We start from the raw sequence: 13,511 nt of genomic DNA, 5'->3' as shown, positions 1-13,511 counted from the left end.
GAACAGGGTTAAATTTTATTAAGTGGAGTACCCCTTTAAACTATAGAAACAATCTATTGTATGTATACTGATTTGTACTAAGGAAGACTGTATACCTAATATTATTTCTGATTCCAGTGGCATCACATCTTACACACACAAAAGAGAAATAAGGGCAAATAACGGATACATGTGGCATATGATACAGCTAAAACACACACAATGCAACAAAAGGGTGCAAACTAAATAGTTGGTATTCCATCAGCGATCGTGTATAGAGACAAACCGATGTGAGGTATTTACACAGATCAGCATCTATAGATTTCACCTACAATTTACATCCATTAAGGGTGCGTTCACACCTACAGGATCTGCAGCAGATTTCATTTAAATAACTGAACACAACATTAAATCTGCACCATCAAATCTGCTGCGGATCCTGTAGGTGCGAACGCACCCTAAAGGAGTTGTTCACCAAAAATCTTTTTCTTTTAAATCAACTGGTGCTAGAAAGTTATATAGATTTATAATTTGCTTCTATTATAAAATCTCCAGTCTGCTCATACTTATCAGTTGCCGTATGCCCTGCAGAAAGTTGTGTATTCATTCCAGTCAGAAGAGCAGTAGAGGTTTTCTATAGGGATTTGCTGCTGCTCTGGACAGTTCCTGACATGGACAGAGGTGGCAGCAGAGAGCACTGTGTCAGACTGGAAAGAATATATAGATGTCTATAATCCATCAGTGATATATCCCAGAGGCCAATTATACTGTGTGATGTGTAGCCTGGACATTATAGAGATCTTGTAGCAGACTGATCAGCAATGGGTGATGTTGGTCCATGTGTTGTATACTGATCTGAGGTAAGAAGGGATCCTGTCGATCACCTTGGAAAGAGTTGATTCCTTCGATCAATTTTACTCTTTTCACCTAGAAAAACAAACTGTCAGATAAATTTAGTAATATTTGTAGAGAGAAGTTCCTATAATTTGATAATCTGGTGTTTATTTCCAGCACCGGACTATAAAGGTCCAATGATGTGTGAAAACAAACCATCACCAAAAAGACAAAACCATTCAGGACAAGAAAAAAAAAGTATAACAAATTAATTTCTTTCTTAGGGCACAAATAAAAAGTAGGCTACATAACAATGGCTGCCTGACCGGTACAGAAATATAGAGAGTGCTCACCATGAATGCTAAATCTACAAATACGCTAAATATAGAGAGAACTACACAAAACTGACTATCGCGTCTGGCACCTGCGCAGAGGGTACACGACATAACTGTGTGCAGAAACATCCATACTATTAAAATCTAATAATATTTATCCTTAAAGTGACTCTGTACCAACAATCTGCCCCCCCCCCCCCAAAAAAAAAAAACGCTTGTACCTTCGGATAGCTGCTTGTAATCCAAGATCTGTCCTGGGGTCGGTTCGGCAGGTGATGCAGTTATTGTCCTAAAAAAACTACTTTTAAACTGGCAGCCCCGTGCCCAACGGCCGGGGCTTACATTGTGTATGCATTAGGCTGGCACACCCTCCTGTCCGCCCTCCTCTTAATTAGGAATGCCCCTAGAACATTTTCTTCTGTCTAAACATTTGCACAGGTGCCTTAACGATCCAGCCCATGTGCCGGGCTGACACAGCTGAGGAATAGGAGGCAATCTGCCTGGAGCATTCCTAATGATGAGGAGGGCGGGGAGAAGGGACAGAGAGGGTGTGCCAGCCTAATGCATTCACAATCTAGGCCACGGCCGTTGGGCATGGGGCTGCAAGTTTAAAAGTAGTTTTTTAGGACAATAACTGCATCACCTGCAGAACAGACCCCAGAACAGATCTTGGATTAAAAGCAGCTATCTGAAAGTACAAGCGGTTTTGGGGGGGGGGCAGATTGTGGGTACAGAGTCAGGTACATTCACTTTATGTATTACCCATGTACAGAATGGAGCCCGTGTACGGCACCGTTCTATTCATGGGTACCGGGCTGGGGGTGAAGCACTGGAGGCGGGCTGGCACACCCCCATTCAAAGGAAACCCCCACCCCTCTATAATGCGGCTCCATTGATTCTAATAGAGCTGCATCATAGAGGCGCGGAGGGTTCCTCCCAATGAGGGCAGGCTGTCCCGTCTCCATTGCTTCACCCTGGCCTGGTACTCATGACTCGAACGGCGCAGTACACAGGAACCGGGCCGTGGTTCAAAAAAACAATGGCTTCCATGTGCCGGCGCCATTCTATACATGGGTAATGCATAAAGCGAATGTACCTGATGGTAGATTCGATTTAATGGTGAGCTGTAGGGATGAATAAAATACTCAATGCCTGAACTGCAGTTTCAAAAAAGTTGCAAAAAACACTGACTAAAAAAGTGATCAAAAAGCCCCACTACCTCAAATTGATAGCAATAAAACATGCAGAATAAAAACCAAGTCAGTTTTACCGCACAGTGACTGACATAAAAGCCCACCAACCCCCTCCCCAATAAGTGTGTTAATCGCTGGTACCAGGAACCCCAGCAATCTCCAGGGCATTGGTCTCCGAATGCCCCTTGTGAATGGAGATTCAGGGCTCTCCCATGGGCATCACTCCCTTGACTCGTGGCAGTAATTTTGCTATGTGTCCCGGAGACTCCACTATCACCTATACTGGAGAGCCGTCCAAGCTATGACATTTCCCCTCCAACTAGACATACTGTAGGTGGAGAGGAATCCCCAAATACTGTTCAAGTGCCATACCCAAGAGGACCTGACACTATAATTGCTGCAAAGCCATCAGTTTATCAGCTCTTAACGTCTACGTCCAAGTTCACTTACCTTGTTTTTGTAATTCCCAGGTGACATGCTTATCTATTCCCATTGTACCCGGATGCTCAACTGTACACCTGAATATCTTCCCATAGTCTTCCTCTATAACAGTGACCCTCACACAGCTGGTGATAGAGAACAATCCGTCTCCATCTTCTTCAGCCTCACTGCTTATTGATGGTAATGGTTCCTCCTCTTTGTACCAGATGACATTTATGTATCGTGGATGAAAGGAGTGAATCCTGCAGCTTAGCTCCACATGGTCCCCGACATTGTAGGATTCCTGGTCGGCCTCTATTGGATCCAAAATAGGTGGAGCTACAGATAGAGAGAATACAGAAACCTTGTCACATCTGGGGAACATGGACCAGTGTGGAAGGGAACATGGGGTAAATTTAGAAAAATATTGAATTCTCTGCTTGACTGCGAATATATACAGTAATGTCTTGTAAATGGCCACCAATGTAAACGTAAAAAAAAAAGAAGAAGCTTTAAATCACAATATTCTGACCACTTTATTTTATTTTTATGTCTATACAGCTTTAGGGCTTCATTTATTACACCACGATCTGTAGTTTTTACATATGCAAAAAAAAAAAGGAGAAAGGAGTCTAATCACATAATGGTTCCCTTCATGTGGAGCAAGGAAGACATAAGTCTCGGACCGTCCCCCCGCAATTATATTATATTATGTTAGGTTATGTTATATTATGCTATGTTATGTTATAGAGATCAGCAGTAAGACAATCCATTCCTACCTGTCACCCGCAGCGTCACTTCTTTATGGATCGGAGATTCCAGAGCCTCATGTCCAATGGATAAAACAAGTTTGGCTCCATCATGTTCCTGTACATCAGGTGTTATATGTATAGAGCAGGTACAGCTGAATACACCATTTACAGGTGGGGATATAACCAGTTCCAACATCACGGGACAATTTAGTGATGTAACTTCTTCATCTCTTTCTGTCCTCTCGGTCAGCCAAGTGTCTACTAGAGTCTTCTCATTGACTTTGGTCAAATATAAAAAGATCTCAATATTTTTTGGTCTGAAATTTTTTATAGGACATGTCAGTGTTGTCTTTTTCCTATGGATCAGGTCAGGTGCAGTGATGTCCATAACCTCAGGTGGAGCTGTCAGAATCAGAATATATGGCGTCTATTAGAATGTGATATATAACTGGAGTGGTTACTTAAAAATACATACACAATGGAGATACTAGAAATGACACTCTTGTCTCTTCACAACCCGTGTACCCTGATGGTCGGAGCAGAACTTTATGGACAAATTTCCCTATTCCCAAGCTTCTACTGCTTTTGGCTTCCCAGGCCATAGGGAGCCAGGAAGCCATCTTTACGAGATGGGAAGACTCCCATAATATTGTACATTGAGTTTGAAGAGGTGGACACTTTTTCTTTTGGGGGTGAGGTACATTTCGTCCTACATATTGGTTCTGGTCGGTGCTCAGCAACCAGTTGGTTCTGCCGTCAGAGGCAAAGATTTCTTGGGTGTCACATTGTGAGAGTACTATTCCTGAAAAGGCCCCACACTACCTTTGTCCCTGCTCTAGCCGCTCTCCCTGTCAGCTAACAGAATGCAAGTGAATGGAGTGTCAGGTGACCTGGGTCACCTAAAGCTGCCAGCCAATCAATGCTATGCTAGTGTGGTGCACCGCTATGGTGTTCAACCGGTCACTTGCTAGATGGTACTGTGTGACGCCACTACTGTGGTGGTTTGTTAGGGAATAGCTTAGCCAGGTGGTTGGTTGTCGTGACGCCAGTGCCGGTTGGGCACACAGGTATACTGGCACACCTGCTTTTAGTTTAGGGAGGCTGGCTGTACCCTTTCCCCTGTGGTCAGTGACCTGTCGGGCTGTGAGGGGTCCGGAGTGGAGTTGTGACCCACCCAGACTATTGGTACCGCCAACCACAGAAAGGGGAGATGACCCAAGGAAGGTGCAAATACTGTGTCGGTGTTAGAGTAATAATCACTAAATACTGTTACCATAAATAAAATCTTCTTTACTTCAGGTATATGTGACTTTTTGATTGTTTTTATCACAATTTTTCTGGATTTGATGCGACCAAAACGTGCAATTTTGCACTTTGGATTTTTTGGCGCTTACGCCATTTAACATTCGAGATCAGGAGTATATTAATTTAATAGTTCGGGCGATTACGCACGCAGTGATACCAAACATGTTTATTTATTTATTTATTTTGATTTATAAAATGTCAAAAGGGGTGTGATTCAGATGTTTATTAGGGGAGGGGATTTTTTTATTAAGTCCCCCCCAGTCCCCCCTAGTATAACTACTGTGATCTCTCATTGAGATCTATGCAGTATAGATATACTTCATAGATCAATGAGATCGGTGTTCGTTTGCTCTCGGCTGCTGCAGCCGAGAGCATTAGATTACCAAGGCGGGACAAGTTGCAGGAACCGCTCTTCCGCAACCGCGTCGCAGAGGGAGCAGTCCAACCACTAGACCACCACAGATGGGGCAAAAAAAGATATTTAGATGCAGCTGTCAACTTTGATCACTACAGTCTAGGCTACACTGGACTTGTCCCGGAGAGGAAACCTGGCAGAGCCAGGCTCCTGGCTAAACTCTGCAGGAGACTCTGGTTTGTGCATCTTGCCTCTACGAAAACCAGGATAAGACTAACTAGTACGTACTTGCACTCCCCCCCCCCCCATGTGACAACTTCTTACAGGGTATGTAAAAACTCCTGTCAGTGGTGGAGAAGAAAGTGCAAAAGAAGAAGGAGAATAGAGATAGGTGGAGAAGAGAAAAGAGCTCTCATTGGTACACAAATCACAAACAACAATAACCCCTTGAGTACCACAGCTGTGCAATACTTAGATACAAGATATACATACTAGCAACATTTAGTGGCAAAACTTAGGTACAACTTCATTACCACTTTGACTTAGAGCATAGGCTTTTGCGAGGGGTGTATAAACTAGTAACACCCGTTGTGGGACACCACACTAACAGCCATCATGGGTGCAGCATAGCAGGATGTGCCAGTCCCTTCCCCACATGTTTATTAGATAATTTAAGCCACCAAACATGCGGCGAGGGGACTTGCTATTTTACATGAGTATAAAACTCCCTGTAAGTTCCTGGGTGGGTTTTTTTTCTAGTCAGTATTTCTAGAGAGAATGTTTACAGAGAGGTTGTTCCTGTAAAAGCTTACTCCAGGGCCTGGCCTGAAGGCCAGGTCCCCTGACGGGGACTCTATGACTGATTAAGTTTTCTTGTAAAGTACCACAAATGCTAAGTTTGGGTAGCTACCTTCAAGGGATACAAACTTGGTTACGTCTGTGCTGACAGGGTGTTCCAGTAACAGAGGGTTTGTCTGTGGTGGAGCAAAGAGCAGCTACAGCTGAAGTACTCCACTGATTATTCGCTTAACCATCTCAGGAAACATTGAGCTTCTAGCTACACCCGGTTGTTCAATTGTGAGTATGGGTGTTTTTTCTATCAAGTATTCTACAGTCCACTGTAGGTCGTGCACTCCACCTGTCCCACCCAGGTGGTGTAATTACTCTTGCTGGTATTAGACGGATCTTGCATGCCGAGAGCATAGGCGTATTTTATGCCATGGAGAGGCCATAGTACAGTGTAGGACTGTCCCGAGCATGAGGCCGCTGTAACATGGTGGGGCAGTTTATACTATTTTCATCAGTGTGGAGCAGGATTCTGGCTAGGTGGGAGCAATGCCTAGTAGAGCTATAAAAGAAACAGTTCACTGATCTCAGGGAGACCAGCCAAAGATAATACTGCTGGCTGCTGGTTAAAGCGCTCAATGCTGTGAAATCCTAGGTGCATTGCCCCCTGGGAAATATGAATTTGAAAAGAAGAGCTTCATTTAAGAGTCTCGAAACACAGAAGTAGCCAGACATCCCTCCGGGAAGGACCCAGCCAAGGGGTGGCTCCGGTAGGGAAACCACCAAAACCACCATATTAAGTGGCCCTATAAGTCAATGTACTGACAAGGGAAAACCAAGGGCAGGTATCCATCCACAGACAGCTGTTTCGGGGTGCTGCCCCTCATCAGTGTGGAGCAGGATTCTGGCTAGGTGGGAGCAATGCCTAGTAGAGCCATAAGAGAAACAGATCATTCCTACCTGTCACCCGCAGCGTCACATCTTTACGGAGCGGAGATTTCAGAGCTTTATGGTGAACTTCCAGGATAAGTTTAGCTCCATCGTGTTCGTGTTTATCAGGTGTTATATGTATATAGCAGGCACAGCTAAAAGCACTATTTATAGATGATGATATAACAGGATGCAACATCAGGGGACGATGTAATAATGGAGCTTCATTTCTTTCTCTCGTTCTGGTAGACCAAGAGTCAATTACAGTCTCTGCATCGTCTTTTATTAAATATAAGAAGATTTCAATATCTCTTGGGCTGTAATTTACTATAGGACATGTCAGGGTTGTCTTTTTTCCATGGATCAGTTCAGGTCCAGTAATGTCCATAATCTCAGGTGGAGCTGTCAGAAACAGAGTACATGGCGTCTATTAGAATGTGATATATAACCGGATACTTAGAAATATACAACACAAGCAATACAGATACCAGGAATTATCTCTAAAAAGGAAAAATAAGTTCTGCACATCTGAAAAGATTGTCTGGTCCCAGTACACATTAGATCAATGTCGGCCAAATCCAGTAATTTCAGTGGCATCTGAATACAATTCTCCAAGGGTCATTCTCCTCAGTGATTATACAATGTGGTTATATACAGATAAGTGGCAGCGTCAGGGGATATATATATATATATATATATATATATATATATATATATATATATATATATAAATAACTTATATACAGCCCCAGCCATGTCACCACCACGCATATACTATATAACTTATATACAGCTCCAGCCATGTCACCATTACGCATACACCATATGTATATATATATATATTACTATACTTTCAATAGCAGAGAAACTCGCAGCAGGGATGTGCATCCCTGCTGCGATTTTGTCTGCAGCCCGCCCATTAACCCCCCCGCTGCCAGACATTATACATTACCGGTTCCCCGTTCCTGCTTGCTTCGGGGCTCCCGGTGTCTTTACGGCCCGCCCAGCCAATCAGTGCGCTGCGGCGGGGCAGCGCACTGATTGGCCGGGCAGAACGTGCCGGGAGCCGCTGAAGCAAGCAGGAGCCGGGATCAGGTAACGTATATCCTGCCCGCCCCCCTGCAGCCCAGATCGCCCCCAGCCCCCGGCCGCACCGTTGCCACCAGCCCCCGGCCGCACCATTGCCTCCGGCCGCACCATTGCCTCCAGCCCCTGGCCGCACAATCGCCCCCAGCCCCCGGCCGCACGATCGCCCCCAGCCCCCGGACGCACGATCGCCCCCAGCCGCACGGGGGCTGCGGGTGATCGTGCGGCCGGGGGCTGCGGGCGATCGTGCAACCGGGGGCTGGGGGCGATCATGTGGCCGGGGGCTGGGGGCGATCGTGTGGCCGGGGGCTGGGGGCGATCGTGCAGCCGGGGGCTGGGGGCGATCGTGCGGCCGGGGACGATCGTGCGGCCGGGGGCTGCGGGGCCGGGGGCGATCGTGCGGCTGGGGGCGATCGTGCGGCTGGGGGCTGGGGGCGATCGTACGGCTGGGGGCTGGGGATGATCGTGCGGCCGGGGGCTACGGGCGATCGTGCGGCTGGGGGCTGCGGGCGATCGTACGGCTGGAGGCGATCGTGCAGCCGGGGGCTGCGGGGCTGGGGGCGATCGTGCGGCCAGGGGCTGCGGGGCTGGGGGTGATCGTGCGGCCGGGGGCTGGGGGCGATCGTGCGGCCGGGGGCTGCGGGCGATCGGGGCGGCCAGGATACAGTATACATTACCAGGTCCCCTCTCCTGCTTGCTTCGGCGGCTCCCAGCACGTTCCGCCTGGCCAATCAGTGCGCTGCCCCGCCGCAGCGCACTGATTGGCCGGGCGGGCCGTGAAGACACTGGGAGCCCCGAAGCAAGCAGGAACGGGGACCCGGTAATGTATAATGTCCGGCGGCGGAGGGTTAATGGGGCGGGCTGCAGACAAAATTTTGTCTTCCATTGAAAGAATAGGAGCCAGATCCGCAGCGAGTCTCGCTGCAAATACGCAGCAAGGGGACTCGCTGCGGATCCGACAAGTGGGTTTGTAACCTTATACAGCTCTAGCTATGTCACCACCACACATATACTATATATATACCTTTATACAGCTCCAGCTATGTCACCACCACACATATCATATATATATATATATATATATATATATATATATATATATCTTATATACAGCTCCAGACATGTCACCACCACACATGTACTATATATATATACCTTATATACAGCTCCAGAACTTACCCTTTTTTATATAACGTCTGTAAATAGGGAACAGAGACATCAACAGCAGCGGCAGCAGCATCGCACCAGATATCTCAGATAACTTCCCATTTCTATAAGTTTTTTCTGTAATAATATAAAATAATAAGAGAAATCCTCAGATTACATGTAGTCATTTACCCTGACCAGTGGTGAGATAATGTCTCATAGGAGCCTCCATCCATCTGTTCCCCCATTAGGCATATAGCTGCTGAATGGCACCCGCCATGGCATCTCATCAGCGTCACCCAGATATCACCCAGTGATCCCATGGTCACTTCTATGGGGTTATATATCGGGACTGGAGTGTCTCTCATTGTGACCATGGCAGCGGGATATCAGCTAATGCCAGCAGAACTTCCCACCCCCAGCTGTTAGTCTATGTCCTGGTGTGTATACCGTATTTTCCGATGTATAAGTCGACTGAGCGTATAAGACTCCCGACTCCTGATTTTTTAGAAGATTGTCAGGGATTCGCCTTATACGCCGGAAAATGTTAACCTCTGCCTGACCGCAGCAGGGGTTAACAGCAGCTAAACTGAAAAAACAAACAAACATCCAAGTCACCTGGGGCCTGTTCCCGGCCTCCGCGTGCCTCCCGTACCGTTCCCGATGCAGGCAGTGTGACATACAAGACAAAGATCGGCGAAGCTTCGGGAGAATTAGAGAGGTGCTGGAAGTTCCCAAAGCCTCTCTTATTCTCCCGAAGCTCTCCCGGTGGCCGAGCATCTCTGAGCCTCTCCGATGAGACGCTCGGCTGCCCTGGAGAGGTTCGGCGATCTCAGTCTCAGGCGCAGGTAGTGTATATCACACTGCCTGCATCGGGAACGGTACGGGAGGCGCGCGGAGGCCGGGAACGGGCTTACACCGTATGAGGAGACCATATCCAGCGTATAAGATGACTCCCGATTTCTAAGAAGATTTTTCGGGGTTAAAAAGTCGTCTTATACGCCGGAAAATACAGTAAATAAAATGCTAAGTGGAGCATGGAGCACAGTGATAGACTGAGTACCACAGCCATAGACCGGTATTTCTAACTGTACTTACCGCTCCAGTCTTCTATCTTCTAGATTCACTATGACCGCTTAGCCAATCAGTGGCTGCATCGGTGTGCGGCCTCAGCTGCTGATTGGCTGAGTGGACACTGCAGGAGCCACTGATTGGCTGAGCAGCCATAGCTTGCGTTCCCAGATTACTTCTAGCCCTGCTCCACCTGTGGTACATTGCCATGTTCCTGAATCTGTGGCTCTTTGTCTGTTGAAGAACTACAACCCTCAGTATGCCTGACGAGCCTTCGGCCATAAAGCCATAGGCTGGTGAACAATGATTTTATAGATATTAATGTTATCCAAGCTGTGGCTCTCTGGCTGTTGACTTTGACTGTACTTTCTTTTTTTTGCTTGCTCGTCTTTAGTGTTTTTTCGCTATATAGGGTTTAGTATTGGACACCATCTTGTATACTGCATCGATTACTAGCATGTAAAATGGCTAACACTGACTCCCCTTTATTTACTGTACCCATGGATACAGGGGTACTGGTAAAAAGCAAGGTTCTGGCAAATATAAAAAATGGTGGTCTGTGCCTGGGGTTGGGAACAGACTGGCATTACGAAGCTAAGGACGGCCAATATAAATAGCATGGTCTTGTCTGGCTATTATTACTAAAAAATAAAGAAAAAAAACATGGGGTTACCCTTTATTTTCTATAATGAGCATGGTACAAACTAAGTAGTCACAGTCGGACTTAACCAGAGGGCGAAGCACCATTTATATTCACCCTCCCCAGCCTAATAATGCCAGTCTGTCCCAGACAACAGAGTTCCATTTTTTACATCACTGGAGCAGCACCAATCTTTCCAGCATCTTCCGAGCACCCCTGTGGCGGTGGGTACTGGGGTAATAGCAGCCATTTTACGGGCTAATGTTAAGTTCTGGCTTAGTAATTGATGCCATCTGGTAGTCCACTACTAAGCCACATGATGCGCCAAAACTTTCTGCTTCTGCCTGGGAAACCCCATGGCAGTAAGCATTTGACAGCAAGCCAACACTGTATACAGCAGCATTGGCTTGGTGTAGTTCATGCAGGAAGTTAAATCTCAGGGTCAGTGCGTCTGTCGGTGTCAGGTTTTTCTACAATAAAAATATTGTAAAACAAATATAATGCCAATTAACAGGTAAACACACCCTGTGTATGGGCATCATGAAGCACAACAGAAATTTTGAAAAACTGGTAGACAACTTGAAGTGCCAAGTTTTACACTGAACTCTTAAGTTCTGAACGTTTTGGCTATTTAACCATTTACTGCAACTTGAGGGCTTCCCGTGACTGCCTGATTCTGCAAATAATATAGCCGGCCTACATCAGGCTCGTGTTTTTTGTGACACCAACTATAATTTGCAATGACGCACTTAATATTTCCATAAATTATGTGGCAAAACTGGCAAAAAAAAATTATTTGCACAGTGAAATGGAAAAAAAAAATTAATGGGGTGGGGGGTTTTGTTTTTACTGTTTGCCCTATCGTAAAACTAATGTTATCTATGGCCCTTAAGCTAGCACGATTACAACAATAGGTAATTTATATAAGATCAGGAATGTGATAATTAAATAGTTTGAACAATAGAAAAAATGTATAATAAATATATATATATATATATATATATATATATATATATAATCGTATTATTAAAATGTATGTATTTTTATTTAGAAAATAAGAAAAGAGGGGTGATTTAAACTTTTATTATGAGTGGAGATTTTTTTTTGAACTGGGGGACTTCTGTGATCACTACACTGATCTCTCATAGAGATTAATGCAGTAGATATGAGGTCAGTGCTCGATTGCTATGGGCTTCTGCAGCCCATAGTAAACGATTGGCAAGACAGGATCACTGTCACAGCGACCAGAAGCGCAGGGGTGGAGAGGGGTTGGGGGTTATCTGGCACTAGACCACCAGGTGAGGGGTTTTAATCCTATTTAAATGCGGATTTAGGTGCAAAGTACATTTGGTCATGCAAAAAACAAGCCTTTATATGGCTCTATAGATGGACAAATTTAAATAAAATTTTCAGGGCCCTTAAATGGTTAAAGAGGCATTCCTATATTATAATGTGATTGTATATATACCTGCTATGGGCTGCACAGAGAGGGTAACATTACAGGTAACATTATTTCTCAGTGACCTGTGGGTGATCACACAGGAATATACATCTCCATCCTCCTCCAAGCTCATAGGCCTCACAAACAGCAGACTCTTTATATTATAGCTTCCATTGTGGTTCTGTACTGGTATACTGGTGTAGGTCCAGTTATCCTGTTTAACTTTGTTCTTCATCCAATATATAGTCACAGGTTCTGGATAGAAGCCGCTGACATAGCATGTAACCGATCTCTCAGTGTCTGGATGCATCTCTAGTCTGGGGTCACTCACTGTACAGGTCGGTGCGGCTGAGGAGAAACAAACACATAGAAGTAGGAACAGTGATAAAGTCATAATATTAGTCATACAATTATTAAAGCGAATGTATTATCAGGTACATCACTGCTTCTTTTACCTGAATCGATCGGCGTCGGCTTGGGGATGCCGGTGGCGCTGTCCTTTTTTTTCAAATAATGTAGGAAAAAAGGAAGGTGAAGTGGTCCCTATTTGTAATCAATTTGTGTTCAAATTCGAACTAGCCCCTTAAAGGGTTTGTTCACAAAAATTTGGTGTCAGAAAGTTATATAGATTTGTTATTTGCTTCTATTAAAAAAATCTCCAGTCTTCGGGTATGTGCACACTGCGGAATCCCTGCGGATCACCTGTTCATTCTTTGGGAGGACAGCGGAATCTGGCAAACAATGGAATGAAGCCTATTGGACCAGCAGAGATGCACGCGGCTACGAGTGGGGGTCAGTCGGAGAATCCGCGGCAGGTGACCCGCTGGAATTCCATATTGTGCATGCACCCTTTCAGTACTTATCAGCTGCTGTATGTTTTGTAGGAAGTGATGTATTTTTTTCAAGTCTGACACAGTGCTTTCCGCTGAAATTTTTTAATTATTATGCTTAGAATTGCCTTAGGTAGGTGTATGAGGGCTCATTTTTTTTTATTTGTACTGAAGGGACATTTTCTTTTCTTCTTTTTTTCTTTCTGAGACAGGAATAGGGATCAATGTAATACTACAGTATTACATTGATTAATCAGATTGACACTCTATTGCTACAGCCTGCCTAAAAATTCTGATGTTTTATGTCTGCAATAGAGAGCTTAGGGAAGCCACTATCCTCCAGTGTTATAGGAAAAAAAAGAAAACATAGCAATCGGCACTACTATCTTGTGGTGGGGTCAGCACGGA

The 13,511-nt window shown here is 45.3% G+C and overlaps 1 protein-coding gene across 1 annotated transcript in view; it reads right to left on the bottom strand.

Moving 5' to 3' along the window:
• The window catches only part of LOC138789193 (uncharacterized), a 159,516-nt gene that overhangs the window by 131,050 nt on the left and 14,955 nt on the right, over positions 1-13,511 (bottom strand). The window contains exons 8-11 of the mRNA XM_069967800.1: positions 12,301-12,621; positions 9,155-9,259; positions 6,920-7,291; positions 3,541-3,915 (exon numbers count right to left, since the gene is read on the bottom strand). Coding sequence (XP_069823901.1) covers positions 3,541-3,915; positions 6,920-7,291; positions 9,155-9,259; positions 12,301-12,621 — 1,173 coding nt within the window. The remainder of the gene's footprint in view (positions 1-3,540; positions 3,916-6,919; positions 7,292-9,154; positions 9,260-12,300; positions 12,622-13,511) is intronic.

Source organism: Dendropsophus ebraccatus, chromosome 4 (genome assembly GCF_027789765.1).
Source record: "Dendropsophus ebraccatus isolate aDenEbr1 chromosome 4, aDenEbr1.pat, whole genome shotgun sequence".
NCBI classification, from domain to species: Eukaryota; Metazoa; Chordata; class Amphibia; order Anura; family Hylidae; genus Dendropsophus; species Dendropsophus ebraccatus.
Note: the sequence above shows the minus strand (reverse complement) of the source record. Positions and strands in the feature narration are given on the sequence as shown.